The sequence below is a fragment of the Drosophila montana genome, unplaced genomic scaffold (assembly GCF_035044405.1).
Source record: "Drosophila montana isolate Dmon_TW-CO22-7 unplaced genomic scaffold, ASM3504440v1 contig_402_1, whole genome shotgun sequence".
Lineage (NCBI taxonomy): Eukaryota > Metazoa > Arthropoda > Insecta > Diptera > Drosophilidae > Drosophila > Drosophila montana.
This window is the reverse complement of record NW_026998739.1, coordinates 2,612,640-2,632,987: the sequence shown is the minus strand read 5'-3', so window position 1 is coordinate 2,632,987 and position 20,348 is coordinate 2,612,640. Positions and strand designations below refer to the sequence as shown.

Sequence of the window (20,348 nt, the reverse complement as noted above, 5' to 3'; positions counted from 1 at the left end):
ACTTTGATGCATGTAGGTGAACACGTACACACACGAACAGACACACACACACACACACAACAAAAATAACAACAGCAAAAAATACTGCAAATAAAAATAAAACGCAACCAAAATGCTTTTGCACTGTGGAAAAATAAAACCGCGCCACAATCATCTAGCAGCATACATCATCATTTTTAGTTCTTTCGCATTTTTATTTGTGTTTTTATTTTATTTATATTTTTTTGCCTTTCTTACTCCACCATTTCCGTTGCTCCAGCCAAAATAAAATAATAAAAAAAATACACATAATAAACACGAATAGTAGAACAATTTTTGCAACATTTAGCACGGCTCGACATTTCGACAATTTATACACAGACACTTCCTGGGCTAGAGAGAAGGGGCCTGCTGAGTAGAGGGAGTGGCGGTGAGGGGGCAGTGCTCAGGGAATTGGTCGCCAACAACACGAGTCATTAAAATGATTCACTCAACTGTAGTCTATATGTGCCTCGTATTATTGCAGTTCTTTTCGCTGTGGTTGATTTTCCATTTCGCTGTTTGCTTTTTTCCCCTGTTAAAGGGGGGAAGAGCGGAGCAGAGCGTAGCAGAGCGTAGCACATTTTCATTAATTGGCCAACATCAAATCAGGCAACAGCAATAACAACAACAACAGCAAACACTCATCTGGCCCAGAAAGTAACAAAAAAACAGCTACGAATACTTTATTTGCATTAGCTGCAACCTTTCGCTATTCACTTTTCACAGATTAAATAAAAAACAAAAAACATACTTCTTGTTCTCGTTGACATTTAGAAAAGTGAAAATATTTGTCATTTTCACTCAGCGCTGAAATTTGATTATTTTCATGCAGATTTATTTATTACAAGCGAAACACGAAACTTTAACATCAACAAGCTTTCAACATTTTATTCGTTTGTGGGTAAAATAAAAAAATTAAATAAATTGCATTGAAAAGGTTTGGGAGCGCAATTCTCTGATTACTTTGCCTGCAAATATTTTATTTTATTTAAATATACAGTTAAATTAATATCGCTATTTAATTATTTATTTAATCACAGTACTAATAAAAATAGCTTAACGCTTTTGCTAACAGAATAGTAAGTTTCTATGTGCCAAACATTAAAAGAGTACTATTGTTACTACGTTATCGATAGGTGCAAGTAATCATAAAGAGGTTTTCATCTGTATACAATACTGTGCTCAACTCAGTTTGTTTTATAGCAACATTTCCCACAGATTTCCCTTCCCGCCGCATTTTGCGCTATGTTTTTACAAAAATGTATACAAAAAAATATTTAAAAACGAATGTGAAATAAAATCTGGGAGCATAAACGATGTGACAACTTTTATCGTATAAAAATGTGCTCCATAAATAATGTAACGATTAAAATTAAAATCTGCAAATATTTTATACACACAAATATGGAAATGTGTGCAAATGAATTGTTTTCACATATCGTGCATATTTCATGCGAGTATTTCCCATAAATATTCTGCAAATGGACTCACGTATATGCGTATTAGTGTTGAATAATTTCAAAATGAAGGCACCTGATTAATTGGAGCGCATCCAAGCGTAAATTGAAACCCAATATTAGACGAATAATTCGGGAGTTGAGAAAATAATTATGGCGTATTGTGTAGCTTTTGCTTAATTAGAGAATACGAGACGCAAATTGTGTTGAAATCATTATTAAATCAACATATTTTGAATTTTTAGCCTTAGTAAAAAATTTATATATTTCATACAAAAGTGTTGAGTAGGTGTATTATTTAATATTAGCCTTTGACTGCCGGAATTAGCTTGTTTGGGCTACATAATTCATTGTTTATTGGTCATATAAAAATATAATGCACGGGCTCTCCACACAGTTTATGACGCTTTATATGTGTCATTCACATTAGCTTAATATGCCGGAAAAGTGCGCTCGATATTTAATAGACCCCGGGCAGATTCCAAGCAGTCGCATTCGCAGCAAACACTGTCATAACTTTTATACGGCCTTTAAAATCATATAAAAAATTGTGTTAATTTTCATGTGTTGCTGCTGCCCTACGCCCCAACCCAACCCCACCCTACCCTTACCTCCCCTTACCTCCCCCAATTCACGCATAAAAAAGGTAAATTCTGGCCATTTTATGGACCAATGAGTATCATGTGGATACGGCCATTAAAGTGAAGCTACAAAATGTGAGAAAGAAAAGCCAAGCACATTTTGGCTTTCAAATTTATTGATAAATCTAAGATCTTTGGACTACTTACACATGCGTTCGCCCTGGCTATAAATCATTAAAGCTGTTTTTTTTTCTTCTGTTCACCTTAAAATTGCTTACATATTATAGAAGTTGGCTTATGATGATGATGATGGGTTGGCAGGCTGATTTTATGAGCATGCACTCAAATCATAATTCAACATTTTATATACGAAAATTTTTAATAGATTAAAAGTCTTTGGAACTTTTGCTGCTTAAGTTGGGGAATACTTTTATCTAAACCCCATTTTAAAGCGGGCTTAACAATAGTTATTTTTGTTTTTTTTAACTAAATTATTTTGACATTTATATATTATATTATTATAAATTATATTTAAACATTTTTAAAATGGTTTAAACTGGACATCTAACTTAACACATAATCGATAAAACTAAACCCATTTTAAATCGGCTTAAGCTGATTTAACCCTAAAAGTAAGCATCATTTTTGTGAACCGGGCTTTGATGGTTTTCCCCCGATTCATTCCCATCTAATGGCATCCGCACTCCTTGGCCACCGCCTTTTGGTATTTGGTTAAGTCTATGATATCCTCGTTAATGTATCGCAATATGGTTATGGCGCCCAGAACGGTGGGCACACAGCAGGGCTTGGGCAGATGCGGCTGCTTCAGATGCATCAGGGTCTGAACAATCGCATGATTCGTGGCATTCATTTTGGTGCCGAGCGGAAAATTGCAGCCGCCGCCGCAAAAGTACGCCTCGAACTTCTTGGGCGCTATGACCCAATTGTGCATTTGCAGCTCCTTGAAGTCCACTGTAAAGTTGAGACGCTCGCAGGATTGCGGCGCCTTGAATACCTCCGGCGGGGGCCGGACGTGGCCAGTTGGCGGCAACATGGCCCTTCGCTTGTTCAGGTCGCGCTTGAAGCGCAGCTTTTGTACCTTAACCAGCAGCTCGGGCCCATTGAAATAGCCCACAATGAAGGGCTCCAGATTGGAGCCCGCTGCATGGGGTGCCACTAGACCAGCGCCCGAGGCACTTAGCTGCGCCTCGCCCAACGAGATGCGCAACTCGTGGCGCTGTGGGCTCTTGTTGAGCAGCCAGGCGCGCAGCGTCTGCGTCAGATTGAACTCTAGCCAGCCCTTGTATTCGGCTGTGGTGTTCACCGAGTGCAGAATGCGATAAACAGGAGCACCATCCTCCGTGAAAGTCTGATGATGACTGTGAATCCGTCTATATACCGAAAATGTTAAATTCTTGCGCCGCTCCTGCCAGCTGGGCTGCTTATAGATGCGCAGCATGGCCTGCACCAGCGTCAGATCCATGGGCACGTCATTTGTATTGAAGGTGATATGCAAATCCTGCCGAGAGCTTATCTCCTCCTCCCCCTCCTCCAGCGACTTGAGGCGACTGGAGAAGGTCAAGATGCTGTTGCAGCTGGCTATCCCATGGCGATCCTCACGGGTCACTAGTATATCATCCTCTAGCGAACGCTTGTGTCGCTGCTGCAGCACTTCCTGCGGCTCCTGCTCCTCGTTGATCTCATTATACACCTCCAGCAGAAACTTTGAGGCCGACGTGTGCAGCTGCTTGGGCTGTGCCATGCGCCTCGGTCTGTCGCCCAAGTCCAGCAAATCGACCATCTCCAATTGTTCAGCAAGTGTTGTTGGCTCCATGTGGTCATCGACTGTTACGTAGGTGGTGCCCACGACGCCCAAATAGCTGGAGAGTAGCACCAATGGAAGTAACTTTAACATTGTTGAGTTGTCTGTCGAGTGTGCAATAAGTAACTGAGAAGCCTCGTTTGAAAGGTCTGTGTTTTATAGGCAAACAGGTAGTAAACGACGGAATATCTAGGTAGAGCACAAGGTTACCCTTTCGCAGAGAATTCTTAACTATATCAAAAGTCCTCAAGTGAAGTGCAGGCTTTAAAGGATTGAAGATTAACGCCAGCCCATTTAAGTGCGGGTACCTAGAGCTCAGTTATTTCTTGGATAAGTTGAGCTAACGACAATAGAACTGAAAAGATCGTTAAAATTGTAAAGATTGAAGCTAATATTACAATATATTACATGTTAAACAAAAATTCCCTTACTTTATTAATCTTAACATTAAGAATTCCTATGTAAAGTTAAGTTCTCTCAGGAAAACTCTTATTATAACTCTCTCTTTCACACTTTCTCCTTTCTCCTCCCAGGCGTCCTGCAAATCAACAACAGTCGCGAAGAGGATCAGGGCAAATACGAATGCGTTGCGGAGAACTCTATTGGAACGGAGCACTCAAAGGCCACCAATTTGTATGTGAAAGTGCGTCGCGTCCCTCCCACATTCTCCCGCCCACCAGAGTCCTTGAGTGAAGTGATGTTGGGCTCGAATCTGAATTTATCCTGCATAGCCGTCGGCTCACCCATGCCGCACGTCAAGTGGATGAAGGGTAAGTGTGTGCGATTGACATTTGCCGTGGCACCCAAAGGTAATCCCTCTCATTCGGAATGACAGGTGCACAAGATCTGACGCCGGAGAATGATATACCCATAGGTCTGAATGTGCTGCAGTTGAATAATATACAGGAGAGCGCCAACTTCACGTGCATAGCCGCCTCCTCGCTGGGCCAGATCGAAGCGGTGTCCGTGGTCAAGGTGCAATGTGAGTGGAAGCAGCAGATGGAACTTCAGATCAGATATTAACTGGTTATATCTTTGGCACTCTCTCGCTCTCGCTCTGTCTTTTTCTCTCTAGCACTGCCCACGGCGCCTACGGATGTGCAAATCTCTGAGGTGACAGCCACTTCGGTGCGCCTGGAGTGGTCGTACAAGGGACCCGAGGATCTGCAGTACTATGTCATCCAGTACAAGCCGAAGAATGCAAATCAGGCCTTCAGCGAGATCAGCGGCATCATAACCATGTACTATGTGGTGCGTGCCCTGAGTCCATATACCGAATACGAGTTCTATGTGATAGCTGTGAATAATATTGGACGCGGTCCGCCCTCGGCGCCGGCGACCTGCACCACCGGTGAGACAAGTGAGTATGCCCGGCTACCGAAAGGAGTTCACTTCAGGATAAACCCACTAACTGTTACTCTTCTTCTTGTTAACGTTTATTTTACTTTTACCATTTTAACCACACGCTGCCAGGATTTTTTCAGGAATTTTTGCAATTTGATTTTGTGTTTTGTTGGTTTTTGTTTTTTTGCTTGAGTTTTTATGTAAACTGCGGTACTCACCCGTTTCTCGTTATGTCTCTCTCTCGCTCTCTGTTTTATTTTCTCTTTTTCGCTCACGCTTCCTCCGCATGTCAGGCGATTACTCATTTGGTGGCACAAGTAAGTATCCTCTTAGCCTTTTCTTCTATGCCAAAGTGAGTGGCCAACAAAATTTGATGGCCAAAACAATTTCAATAACAATTCTTGAGCGGCATTCACATAACATTAGCCCCCCTCCCCACCCTACCCCTTTCTTTGCACGAGTTTTGCTTGGAATCAAAGGTAAATGCAATGTTTAAAAAACAAGAAGCGTTGCATACGCAGCTGCCTCAAGCCCAGACACACGCGCACACTAAATCTGTTGGTGTGTGTGTGTAGAGGCAGCTGCCTCACGTCGCCTAGACGCCCCCCCCCCCCTCCCCGCTTCTCCCCACTGAATGTGGCTGGCAACGCATAAACTTTGCATTGTTATGCGTTCATATGAATGCGCATCAATGTCGTTTCTCTGCTTACAAGTGCCATGCATATGTATGTATGTGTGTGCCTCTTCATGAAAATGTGTGTGCGTCTGTCCATGTGTGTCTGTGTCTGTGCATGCAACGCCGTTTGCGCGTAAGCAAGCGCTGCTTACAACTGCGTTACGCCCGCCGCCCGCTCCGCTTCTCCCCCTCTCTTCTGCGGCTATTTTGGCCTGTCTGGCCAATTTTTTGGGATTTTTTTGTAGCTTGTCGTATAAAAGTTGAAAACTTTTATTGCCGCAATTATGCTTATCGCTTGCCCAATATCGTTTCGAAATATTATTTCGATAGCAAACGTTTACGGCCAGCAGCAACAATGGCAGCAGACCAGAAATAAAAATGCTGGCAAAAAAACTAACACAATTTTTGAGAACTCAGCAGCAGGTCGCACGCATCGGATAATGACACGTGTCAGCTCGGTTAGGTTCGGTTAGGTTCGGCTTAGGAGCTTAGGTAGCAGCTGGCAAAGTCGAATTTATGGCCTGTAAGTGCAACAATCGAGTGCCATAAACAGCAGACAGCTTAAGAAGGCACGAGCATCAGATGGAGATGGAAGGTACCTGAATACATAACTCCATAGAAAGTTCTGCCTTAAGATGTGCCTGCTAGGCGTCAAACGGACTTGGTATTGTCAATGTTGTGATTCTAAGAACTTTATCAGGTTGCATCTTAAATTAACCAATTGTTCATTTCCATTTCCTTAATAAAGTTGTTCGCCTAGTTTAAATGATATTTAGTAGGCAGCGAATGCTTGATTAGCCATACTTTTTTGGTTTATAATCTTTTGCAATTATCCATTTTGCGTTAACGACACTTAATAAAGTATATATAGACCCTTCATAAGTCATACCCAGCTGTCTAATAGAGCTGACGACTTTAAATCTAGATTCTCGTATACCATTTAACGACTTTCGATAGCACGCAGCAAATACCCAAAAATCGATAAGTATCGATTGCTAATCTTTTTTTTCGGAGTTTACAAGAACTAAAGGCATGGTAGCTCTGTTCAAGTATACACAGGTTTTGTATAATTCCATGCAAAATAAACTCAAAAATGCATAAAACTGCATACAAATATTTTATAAAAGCAAATCTATTTTACGGCAAGTCACATCTGGTTAGTGAGTTTCGCTTTGGCAAAACAATTTTCCTATTTTTCTCTGAACTTATATCTCTTACACGCCATTCGTAATCCAATCATATGTTCACATTTAAATCCTTAAATTTCTAGAAACATTTTCCATCTATTGCAAATTTCATTTGACATTTCAAGTGCCTCATATATGTACATTGCCCACATGCACTTGGCCTATTATCATCTATTTTGGTTATATTATAGATTGGAATCTGTTATTTATGCTTTTCATTAATTTAGCTGAGACTTTGCTTGAGTTGATCGCATCAGACAGGGTCTTAACAATTTTCACGCAAGCCCGGCAGCTGCTGTTCCCTCTCAATTCGCAGCAATTATAAAGATATGCAGCATGTCCTGCAGGACTTGTCACTCGCTCTCGCTCACTCTCTCTCTATCTGTCTCTATTGTCTGCACTTAACCTTTGGCTGGAAATCCTGGCTATTGAAGTAACTGCTATCTTGTATTGCAATTTGGCTATAATGTATACAACTAATATGGCCTAATACATTTAAGTTTAATGCGCACACAAACACCTACACACACACACACACACACACACCAACACACACACACAAAAGTGTGTTGGCAACTCTTTAACAGCTCCTTTCGTCATGTAATAGGTCATGGGGCCTCGGCACATGGTTCCGATGTATTTCGTTGTGTGTGTTTGGGTGTGCGTGTGTGTGTGTGTGGGAGGCTGCTAAGAATTTAGTGCTATGTGCTATAAGCAGACAGCAGTAGGCGTGAGCAGGCGTGCAAGGGATACATATTAATGGAGCGTATCCGTATGTAATGTATATGCTCTTAAATGCAGCTTACGTGACGCTGCCGCACGATGCACACAAGCAAAAGGAGCTGCCGGGATAACTGGCAGCCAGGCAGCCAGCCAGGATAACTGCAAGGCAGACGGAGGGCGGTTCGCTCCGGTCAGGATTTCTCTGTGTGCGCGTGTGTGTGTGTGTGTGTGTGTCTGCCCAGGCGCTTGCCAGGCCAAGCTATTGCAATTTTTGAATGCCCCATGTGCTGCATGCAAATCTTAGCCTAGACCCAGCAAATGGCAATGGCAGGCACTTCTATCCGTGCAGCACACACACACACACATAACACACACTCGTGTAACAGATGAGATGGCTGCGATATAAATTGTGGGTAAAACGTTGCAGTGGCACCATGTAGATATTGCAGTAAAATTGTGAGAATTGGAATTTATTGATTGGCCATTAACCAATTGAGGAGCACAAGAAAAGGAAATGATGCAACACAGACACACACTCGCACACACACACACACACACACCCTCTCCCTCTCCCAAGGCACACAACATGCAGCAGCAGTTACAACAACACTTGCTGACTCTTGTCAGCAATTGAGGCGATCCACTGCTGTTGCCCACTAATTAGCAGAGCTTCCTCTTGCCCCTCCCTCCCCCTTTCAGCTGCGATATCTACTGCTGCGTTATCTGCCTCTCTCCTTCTCCTGCTACTGTGCAGTTGTTCAGCAATTTCACGCCTCACAATTGTATTTCGGGCATTTACGAATGCGATTTAGGGCTATGCACAACTGTTGTATACCCTACAAGCAGCATACTGTGCTTCCACACATAAAACTGATTCTAGAAGTAAGCAACAAATAGTTAAAAAAATATAAAGATAAAATGATATAAATACATCTGTATTTATCCGAGCAAGTCAAGCTACATATATTTGCTTTGCGACCTTCAAATGATTTTGTTCGAATTGCCTTTTTTGAATTTGGAAAAATTTTAAACTCCACATCAACCCAATTTTATCAACAATTATCAATATATTGAATGCTCCACTGAATGCTTCTTTAATTTTCAGCCAACTTATGTCGAAATTTATAATGTGATTTGTTGAGTGCCAATCGATTTTTCAATACGGTTCTAATAACACAATTTTGTGTTACTTACGAAAACTTTCAGTTGTAATTATGCGAATGTATTTACCATGAAAGCCCCAAATTACGTTACGAAAGTTTTAAGAGTTTCTATCTCTGGCAGCCCTCTGGCGGTATCTCCAATAAAACAATTCATTTACAGTTTAGTTAACAGAATAATATCGTATAATCTGAAAATTTCGCTAATTTAAATGTACCACTCAGCTAGCACGCAGCAATAACTTTGGCTGACTATACAAAATTATGTAAATAAATTCGACGCTGTGTTAGTCGTCTCTGTTAGGTAAACTCCTCTGTTATTCTTTTTACTGCAACAACAATATACGCTCATACGAGCGAAATGTACATATGTATGCGCCAATGTGCATGAGCGCCAAAACAAAAGGAGAGTTACGGTTAATGCGCTGAGCTGCTTTTGCGTAGATATGTATGTATAAGTGAAAACGAGATAGCAAGATCATTCTCATTTGTTCTGCTGTGAGCTCCCTTTGCACAGACCTTTTTAGTCGAAGTGACCACAATTTGAAAATTAAATCATCAGCTTCAGATTATGTGCGCCTGGTATTTAGAGATGGCACTTTATGCTAATTATAGCCAAAGTTTATTATCTATTCAAAAAATTGAATAAACAATAAATTTGATATAATATATACAAATGCCGATCACCTAATGATATTCCTTTTTAGACTCCTCTGCATCAGGACATAAGTTTACCACTAAAATATTGCAATCCTAATATTTAAACAAATATGACATAAATAAGTTGGTTCTAAAATCAATTTCTGTGAACTTTCACGAGTCGAAAAGGTATATTCATACAAGATCGGCCTTAGGTTACCCGAGCTGAAGCCATTTATTCAGAATAAATGGCTATCTTTTGGCGGCTTTTGAATCATTCAGCCAAATCCGCCATGTAAATTCGATGCTGAGCAGCCATCACTATTCGGCAACCACTCTATTATTCTGTTTACTACAACAACAACAAAATCAGCGCATACGAGCGAAATGTATGTACATATGCGCAAATGTGCATGAGCGCCAAAACATCACGAGAGTTACAGTTAACGCGCCGAGCTGCCTTTGCGCACATATGTGTGTATTAGTGTAAGCGAGATAGCAAGATCATTCCCATTCGTTCTGCTGTGAGCTTCCTTTGCACACACCTTCTTAGTCGAAGTAACGACAATTATAAGAATTAATCGACAGCTTCAGATTATGTGCGCCTGGTATTTAGAGATGACACTTTATGTTTTCTTAAAGACCTGGCGTTGCCTGCCATCGTTATAATAAATGCAAGTTTTTTATTTATTTGATTTACAAAATATTTTATAGGCACATACTTCATTGCATTTAACGTAAAATATCATCTCTACACGATCAATAAGAAACGTACGAACAAATCGCGTCAGTGCGTTGTATGCGTCTGTATGTAAATGGGTAACGTGCGTAGAAGCAAACACCCACACATATTTGTGCATAACGTTCACATACATTTTTGTTGTGGCTTATCGCTCAATACACAAATTGCTTCTTTACAAAATCTACTTATGATCGTTTGCTTGTTCTATATTCTGTGCACCGTTTTTGCACTGTATGCACAAAAGTCGCCCCTCAAGCTGTCACTCTTCGTGTCGCTTGCTTTTATATTCAATCAACAACTCCCTTTTATGTGCGCCGAGCATTTAAAGGCGGTACTCTACGTTTAACTTAAAACTTGTGTTGTTGCCATCTGCCATCGTTATAAAAGCCAATTTTTATTTGGTGTCAAGTTTAATTTTCTACATTTATAAAAATGAGGCTTATGCACATAAAGCCCGATCCCATAATGAGAAACATATTCATATATTTTAGATTCCTCTGGATCAGCATAATATTTGTCATAATTTTATAACAATAGAAAAGGGCAGCCCTGTACATATCACGACTGACAATTAATAATGCATGTGTCTCTGCTTAATCTTTAGTAATTAATGTGCACATTCGATCAAACCACTAACCAAATAACATATAGACCGGACAAACCGTACTTTTGAGGGTGACATTCGATATTTCTGCGGCTGGTCCAAACTCGCCTTCGTTTTTGTTCGGGTTCGAGACATGCCCGCATGCTCTCAGAAGCAAGAGAGTAAGAATACATATGGCCTGTGTCGGGGAACGGCAACGCTGTCTTTTTACTCGCTCACTCTACAAGAAACTGCTGTGGCTTACTCTCATCCATATGATTTGTGCGATAGAACGGCATCGCTGTTTTTTATCTCGCTCCCACTACAGGAAACTGCTTTGGCTTACTCTCAATGCTCTTTCAATTTGTCTATGTACCGTTTAAATGTTTGTGTGTGTATTTGTCCGCACAAGCAAAAATGCCCAGAAATTCAATTTTTCTCAAAAGTCGGTGGCATATCTTCCCTTTTGACGGGACGAGTAATATGAAATAATGAAAGGGTTTGCCAAGTCGATGCGAAATTCTTTCTTTTTAGCTCGTTCTTTTTCGAAAGGGTACCTAAGCGTTGGCATGTGTGCATTTAAAAGTTTTTGGACTTGCTATTCACGCATACTAACATATTTTGTATATGAATAGAAGCATTTATGCGCATGTGTGCCTGTTGGTCCCTGCCTGCCTGTCCGATCCAAATTTGACAATATTTTTGGACTTCTGAATTTCGAGCTCTACACACACACACAGAGACACAAATGTGTGTGAATGGGCTGATCATGGGCGCAAAATTTAAAAATATCATTATTGGCACGCGTCTGACGCGCGCTCTTCTTTTTATGATTTAGGGCTTGAATTGATGAATAAATGTTGACCCCTCATTACCTGTAGATCAAATTCATATATGAAAAAGCTAAATATTTTAAGACAATAAAATTATTAATACTATCAATATATAATTGCTTCTAAAATTAGTTAAGTGATCAGTCACTTGACCTACATATGCAGGTGCAGGTGTTTGCCAAAAGTTGACCCTTTCGGCCCAACGGGCTGCTGCAGGTAATGAGGGGTCAACATTTATTCATCAATTCAAGCCCTAAATCATAAAAAGAAGAGCGCGCGTCAGACGCGTGCCAATAATGATATTTTTAAATTTTGCGCCCATGATCAGCCCATTCACACACATTTGTGTCTCTGTGTGTGTGTGTAGAGCTCGAAATTCAGAAGTCCAAAAATATTGTCAAATTTGGATCGGACAGGCAGGCAGGGACCAACAGGCACACATGCGCATAAATGTTTCTATTCATATACAAAATATGTTAGTATGCGTGAATAGCAAGTCCAAAAACTTTTAAATGCACACATGCCAACGCTTAGGTACCCTTTCGAAAAAGAACGAGCTAAAAAGAAAGAATTTCGCATCGACTTGGCAAACCCTTTCATTATTTCATATTACTCGTCCCGTCAAAAGGGAAGATATGCCACCGACTTTTGAGAAAAATTGAATTTCTGGGCATTTTTGCTTGTGCGGACAAATACACACACAAACATTTAAACGGTACATAGACAAATTGAAAGAGCATTGAGAGTAAGCCAAAGCAGTTTCCTGTAGTGGGAGCGAGATAAAAAACAGCGATGCCGTTCTATCGCACAAATCATATGGATGAGAGTAAGCCACAGCAGTTTCTTGTAGAGTGAGCGAGTAAAAAGACAGCGTTGCCGTTCCCCGACACAGGCCATATGTATTCTTACTCTCTTGCTTCTGAGAGCATGCGGGCATGTCTCGAACCCGAACAAAAACGAAGGCGAGTTTGGACCAGCCGCAGAAATATCGAATGTCACCCTCAAAAGTACGGTTTGTCCGGTCTATATGTTATTTGGTTAGTGATCAAACTAAACAAAAAGCCATAAACGCAAGTACACATATTTACATACTTTGCATATTCTGCATCTGTTTGTGTGTGCGTTTGCTTGTACGTTTCTATTTATGCACGTGTGAAGCAGCAAAGAACTTAATTGAACGAGCGCAAAACAGATCAAAAAAAAAGTCGATCTCAAATAAAAGAGCACGTCTTGCTTAGAGCGATAAGCAGCAAAAAAAATCGCGAGAGCGCGAAGAAGAGGTAGATAATAATAAAGTAAAAACATATCATGCGACTCCCTCTGTATACACTTGTTCGGATGTGTGTTCGCTCGTGTTATCTACATTATTATCTAAAGTCGCTCTTGTACGAATTTCTCTCTTGATCGTTTGGCTGCTGTAATTTGTCTACGCCGACCTGCGCAAGATTATTCTGTGTTAGTTTGTGCCCAGAAGTCAATTTAGCTTGAGCGGTAGCCGGTAAAGCACTTACAAAATATTGTGGATTATGTTAATTCGACTCTAAAGCCGGTTTCGAAATATATTATTACAGATTTTAAAAATGTATAACAAATGATCCGATTTTAAAATGTTACATATATATTTCGTGGGCCTATACAGGGCAGTTAATTGGCAAACATTTGACTTCCTTAATTTGCGCAACTGTAGTCAGCGCTGCACATCACATTCTACACACCCATCAAATAAAAACGTACGCCTGTGCAAAATCTTCATCATGCATTAATGTCCATTTGACTGGCGCGAGTGCAAATTAGACAACAAAACAAAAACGCCACACAAGAAAGTAAGGCAAGACTTATTTGAAATGCAGTTTAGGTGTGTGTTTGCTTTTTCGGTATCTATTTATGCGCCAAGCAGATCTAAAAACGGCGCTCAGAAAATAAAGTGAGTCTTGCTTAAAGCGATAAAAGCATAAACAAAAATTGCGAGAGCACGATGCAGAGGTAGATAATGCATAAGCACGCATATATAGAAATGTGCATACATATCATGCGACTCCCTGTGTATACACTTGTTCGGATGTGTGTTCGCCCGTGTAATCTACATTATTAGCTAAAGTCGCTCGTGTACGAACTTCTCTCTTGATCGTTTGGCTGTTGTATTTTCTCTACGCGGACCTGCGCAAGATTATTCTGTGTTAGTTTCTCCCCAGAAGTCAATTGAGCTTGAGCAATAGCCGTTTAAGCTTTTATAAGACTATTTTAAAAGGAATTTTTTACATTACTTATTTAAAAATATTTGAATGACATAAATTTCAGTTCTCAAATTTTACAAACCTAAAACGATTAAAAACTTGTGCAAAATCTTCATTATGCATTAATGTGCATTTGATTACTTGGGTGAAACTTACTCAGAACTTAGTTCCGCGAGTGTAAAATAAACAAAAAGTAATCAAAAGTGAAGCAAGTCTTATTTGAAATAATAAACGCATATATACATCTCTACATACTTTGCTTATACGATATATACTTATGTGCGTATGTGATCGCCAACAGAGAACTAAATAGCGCGAGCATTAAGCGGACTCAAAAAACGGCGCTCAGAAATTAGAATAGGTCTGTGAAACGATGAGCAGAAACAAAAAATCGTGAGAGCGCGATGCATAGGTAGATAATACAAGAGCGCACATATGTATATGTACATACATATTTGGCGATTATCTCTGCATACTCTTGTTAGGGTGTGTGTTTTATTGAGTGATATATACTTATGCATATGTTTAATTGCTTATGCATTATCTACCTTTGCACCGCGCGCACTCGAATTTATGAGTTGCTTGCTCTATTTTCTGTGAGTCGATTTCGTTCATTGTGGCCACGGAACATAATTCTGTTTTACAGCAGTCGTATAAATCTGTTAAAAGTATTACGACTGAATTGTATATGGTATATACCATTTGCTACTCGAATGGTATACGTTTTCGGATTCATACGGATTCATTCAAGAGTATCGATTGGCCTTAAAATATTCACATTTTTCCCACTTTAAATTTTGACCAAGTTTGACTAAAATAGCATTACAGTTTCTGTCAATATTAAGTGTTCCTGAGATGAAAAGTAGTGCTCTTCCGATTCTGTATACTTTGCCGAATACAAAAAGGTATGTCTTTCCAAGATCGGGCTTAATTTAACAGATATAGAGCCAACTTAATTTTACAATACAATCCTATTTTCAGGTTGTATTTTTCAGCCAAATCTGCCTGGCTCATGTACAAAAATATCAACAATATTATTGGTTTCTAGATGACATAAATCCATGGTTATTATATACCATGGATACAGTCCTAATGAACCTACAGGACTGAATTCTTGCTAAATGGGCAAGAATATTGTCCAAAAACATGTATGCTTTTTCTTTCAGCCGTCCCCCCACCAACAACCCCGCCCCTTGATGGTTCTTAGTTGACTATCATATCCTTGGTTATACCATGCCATCGATATAGTCGTTGGAAACCTAAAGGATTAAATCCCTGCGAAATTTGCATCGGAATGGTCAAAAAATATGAATGCTTTTTCTTTTAACAGCCCCTGTACAGAGATGCAGCTGCAGCTGCAGTCTTTACAGCATTTTAAACCAGTAACATTTTTGCTCCTTACGTGTATGCAATGAAATATGATTCCTACTTAACAGCCGTATTTAACAGCACTCATTTAACATGAACTGTTGCTTAACAGCACTCATATTAAATGAGTTACATTTTTGCCCCTCTAGGGTAAGCAATGATATTTTTAATTCAAAAATGTTCGTCTACCTGCTGGGCATTTCTGTTCGCCTGGTATTTTTGGTCAAATTTGGCGACCCAGCCAGCGCCGGGGGCGCCCCTTTCGGGTATGCAATGAAATTTTTCTGCGGCTAAAATTTTTGGCGACGTTCTGGTCATTTCTGTTCGCCTGGTATTTTGGCTGAATTTTAAGAAAATCTCGGCAACCAGTGGCCGCCAACGGACAGAATTTTTACGACCGTTGATTTTTGAAAAAGTTGTACAATTCTATATCCCTTGGAATTAAATAAAAAGAGGAATTTGTTTTATAATTTAAAATTAATTATTTATTATTGTTAAAATGAACAAATTTGTCATTTTTACATGTATTTTCAATTTTAACTTAAAATGACTATATCTGGCTTAATATAAGCCCGATCCTTGTAGGAGTAGCTTTGTTGGATTCGTAGAAATCCTTAGAATCGATCAGAATCCTTGAATCCTTCAATCTAAAAAGAAAAAAACATATTTGCATTAAAAATGTCATAAGTCAGATATAAGGTCATTTGGAGGATATAAATAGCCATAACTCGGCCATGTCCTTGCAGATTTCTAAAGGACATGGTGCGTTAGGATCGTGGATACCTACTGCATCGAACTGCATTAACAAATTATGGGGTCATCTAAGAATCCTGGACTTGGTAATTTTTCAGTCGCGGGCCGCAAGGAAAATTAGCCGAAATCATAAAATTACAGTAAAATCGCGATATCTCTGAAACTACAAGGACAATCGTGATGTCCTTTGGCCAGATGGTAGTCCTATTCAATACAATTGTTTTGACACAGGACTCGACAGGATACGCCAGGATATGACCGAGTTATAAGATATTTTCGGTTTATAAATTTGGCCTAAAAAAATTTTTGTCTGAAGGACTTTCGTCCTTTGGGTTGCATATTCGTAAATGGGAGGATAAGGACTATCTACTGTACAAAGGACATCCCAATAGTCCTTCAAATGGCGAAGTTAGTCCCGAATTTTTCGATTTTTGGCCATTTTCTGAGAAAACTCCTGTAAAATTTTTGTGTGAAATTTTTTGTCGAATCCTGAAAATCCTTGAATGCCATTCGATAGATCTGCTCGCCACGAGTTCAAAAATGTATATCCTTTCGATATCCTTCAGGATTTGACTGTTATGGTCATAAAAAGGATGTCCTTTTTAAAAAAGTAGCCATATTCCGGAAAGCACAAGGACTATTTGTATCTCCTTTGGCCAGTTTGTAGTCCTAGTCAATACACGTTGTTTAACACAGGTCTTGTCAGGATCCGCAAGGATACGGCTGAGATATAGCCATTTTTATGTACAAAACAAATGTTCTTATATCTGGACTGTTTGAAGGACCTTCATCTTTTTCATTATATTTTGTGTATGGGCAAGACAAGGAAAGTCGGCTGGCCAAAGGACATTCTGAAAGTCCTTGAAATGCCCATGTTATGGACAGTTTTGTAATAGTATCCTTTTTAGAAAAATAGCCGTTATTCGTCCGTATTCTACTAGATTTTCAAAGGACATGGTGCGTTAGGATCGTGGGGACGAACTGCATCGAACTGTATTAAAACATTATGGGGTCATCTAAGAGACATGGACTTGTTCAAATTTGTCGCGACGTGCTAGGCAAAATACCGAAAAACAAATCCTTGATATCTTGAAAAATACAAGGATGATTTGGATGTCCTTTGGCCAGTTGATAGCCCTAATCCATACGAATTGTGTGACAACACTTGTCAGGATTCGCAAGGACAATGCCGAGATATACCATATATTCTCTACAGACAAATATCCTTTTTTCTTGGCTATTTGAAGGACTTCCTTAAATCTATTTGGAAATTCTAAAGTGGGAGGATGAGGACTATGGGCTGGCCAAAGGACATCACGATAGTTCTTAAAATGGCCAAGCTCTGACCGATATTTGAAATAATCTCCTTTTGAACAAAGTAGCCATATCTTGGAAACCACAAGGACGATTTCGCTGGCCTTTGGCCAGTTGTTAGCCTTAGTCAGTGCGAGTTGTTTAAAACCAGACTTTTCAGGATCTGCAAGGATACGGCCAAGCTATGGCATATTTTATTTATTTTTTTTTGTTTAAAGGACTATCTAATCTAATCTAATCTATTTTTTGTATATTCCGAATTGGGAGAATGAGGACTATGAGAAATGGGCATGTTCTAGCCGACTTTGTAATTAATGTCCTTTTTTGAAAATGAGCCATATCTATAAAATTAAAAGGACCATTTCGATGTATTTTGGATACTTAGCACTACTGGTCCAAAGGATTCGTTTAACACAGCAACTGTCAAGATCAGCAAGGACATGGCCGAGCAATTGCATATTTTCTGCAGAGACACAATAATAAACCTTAGAAAGCTGCTGGTCCGTACAATTCGCTTGAAATAGAACTCGTTAGTACGGACAGAAGTTGAAGGATAAAAGCTATTTGCTGGATAAGTACATCAGGATAGTTCTTAAAATGGCCAAGAAATGTACAATTATGCAAATTGTGGCCTTGTTTTTTCTTGGATATCGCAATCGTTTACTTTGCCTACTCGTGGCATGGCAAATCATTAAATTATGAACAACTATTACGCTCAGTCGGTTGTCTTTTTTAAAGGTTCGAATTATTGTCTGTCTATCTTTAAAATCATTAAAAGCAAGGACTTATCTGATCTTATCTGGATATCCAGATATTGCACAAAGAAGCGATTTCCTAGCTCTTTCTCCCTAATATACCCCCTTAACACAATGAACATTTCTAGGGTATGGATATTATATGCATACAGCATATGCCAGGCCTCTAATATGACAACAGGCAGTTGGGGCTGACTCTGTCCGCATTGGCATTGTTTTTCACACAACAAAAATCAGTTTAAGTGTGTGCGCGTGTGTGTGTGTTATATGTTGTGCTGTGCGTGCTTTTGCAGCATTGTGTTGCACATTGTAAATGCAAAATTCGCACTATAATGCGCCGGACTCTACGTGGCAGCAGCACACAACTGTTTACAATGACGAGTCCTGCGGACGGACGTGCATTTAGCAAAAGTTCATTCTCAGCAATTGTGATGGATGATTGTTTGCATTGCAAAACAATTGCGTGGAGCGTTGGTTTCTCGATACGCACGCCCACGGCCCCCATTTGATGATGCCTGTGCCCATGCGTTCGTGTCCTGGTCTATTTTCAGCCTGGGTCTGCATTTGATTTAAAATCCTGACTATTGCTCAAATGCGAAAAATTCATTTAACAAAATTGCATATGCATGACCGAAAGCGAGCGAGGTTTCGTAGTTGTCTGAGTTAGGGTCAAGCGTTTACCGAGTCGCATTTAAAGCGCATTTGATTGTGAATGATCAAAAACTATTATGAGCTCATCATACTTCAGGCCTTTTCATAGAGAGTATGTAATGCAAAACACTAAATTACTTTAGCACAAATGCAATTATTCCGGTTGACTCTCGAACAACTTGTTGTTTATTTTCGATAGACTTGTAAATCGGTACGTTTATAAGATAGATAATCGGCTTTGTCTACTATTAATCAACCTCCGAACTATGGTATATTTTCACTGAAATTATTAGACCCACACTAAACCAAAGAGTTCTTGAGGTTACCCAATCTACTGGATGCTGTTTACTGCTTAAAAATAGCTCAAATAATTTCTCGTCCACCTTTCATTTAAATGTGCTAACAATGGTAATAATCCTTTTATCCCACCTCTCTCTCTCTCTCTCTCTCTCGTCTGTCTGTCTCTTTTCAGAAATGGAAAGTGCGCCACGTAATGTGCAAGTGCGGCCGTTGAGCTCCTCAACGATGGTTATTACTTGGGAGCCACCAGAGACGCCCAATGGACAAGTGACCGTAAGTACCTGGCATTGAGTACGCATATTAAACAACAACCCGAACAGGGACACAGGCTCGAGCTCCGGCTACAGATGACTGCAGGCCAGGCCAAGGGTCGACACTTTGTCACGTCGAAACGAAAGGCCGGGGGCAAGGAAATGGCCCAAATGACGTTAGCCATGTTTGGCATTAAAACGCAGGCGGGCCCAGAGAAGGGGAGCAAAGCGTTTAAATGCAAATGTGCGAATGAAATCAAAGCCACACAACAGTTAGCCAGTTGGGCTCCCAGTTAAGCCAGATCCTTCTGCTCCTTTGGCTTTGGATTGCCAGGATGGGCTGCACGTTGATCGAGTCAAGTGCTAGGCCGCAATGGCTGTGGTCTCCATTGTTGTGTGCCTCGTGCCACGGCGTGCTGCAGCTGCAAACAGTTCTCGCCGCAATGCCAAAATTATAAAGTACGCAAATCTGAGACCACAGGCCATATTTCATTCGAGGCTATCAGCTTTACCAATTGCTAGCAGTTTATGGTTAAGCCAAAGATTTTAGGAGCACACAAGGATGCGACTTTTAAATGAGCTCGAAACGGAATAGTTTAAGTTAATGTTTTTGGGATAATAGTAAATCCCATATCTGGTTTTTTCAGCTGCCCCATTCGCAATTTTTCTTCGTAACGCATTCGTAAACGTTTTGTTCTTTCTCTCGTTTTCTACAGGGCTACAAGGTGTACTACACGACCAATTCGAATCAACCGGAGGCCTCGTGGAACTCCCAAATGATTGACAATAGCGAACTGACAACCGTATCGGAACTGACGCCTCATGCCATCTACACGGTGCGTGTGCAGGCGTACACCTCAATGGGAGCCGGTCCCATGTCCACCCCGGTGCAGGTGAAGACACAGCAAGGTAAGTGTCAGCTGCCCCCCAATATTGATAGCCAAATCGAATCCA

At 40.2% G+C, this 20,348-nt stretch overlaps 2 protein-coding genes across 7 annotated transcripts in view; one reads left to right on the top strand and one right to left on the bottom strand.

Annotated features, from left to right (window-relative positions):
• The window catches only part of Lar (tyrosine-protein phosphatase Lar), a 163,149-nt gene that overhangs the window by 125,386 nt on the left and 17,415 nt on the right, over positions 1–20,348 (top strand). For 4 of the 6 annotated variants that reach the window (XM_064698211.1, XM_064698213.1, XM_064698209.1 and 1 more), the window contains exons 7-12: positions 4,415–4,651; positions 4,717–4,863; positions 4,957–5,232; positions 5,519–5,542; positions 19,316–19,416; positions 20,111–20,303. In XM_064698211.1, coding sequence (XP_064554281.1) covers positions 4,415–4,651; positions 4,717–4,863; positions 4,957–5,232; positions 5,519–5,542; positions 19,316–19,416; positions 20,111–20,303 — 978 coding nt within the window. Of the gene's footprint in view, positions 1–4,414; positions 4,652–4,716; positions 4,864–4,956; positions 5,242–5,518; positions 5,543–19,315; positions 19,417–20,110; positions 20,304–20,348 lie in introns of all 6 variants that reach the window. The other 2 variants (XM_064698214.1, XM_064698212.1) reach the window with 1 other exon arrangement.
• Positions 2,748–3,974, bottom strand: scw (screw). The gene has a single exon (XM_064697476.1). It carries the CDS (start codon positions 3,972–3,974, stop codon positions 2,748–2,750), a length of 1,227 nt encoding a protein of 408 aa, XP_064553546.1.

Coding starts and splice junctions, on each gene's coding strand:
- scw (XM_064697476.1), bottom strand. CDS start 3,974: ATGTTAAAGTTACTTCCATTGGTGCTACTCTCCAGCTATTTGGGCGTC.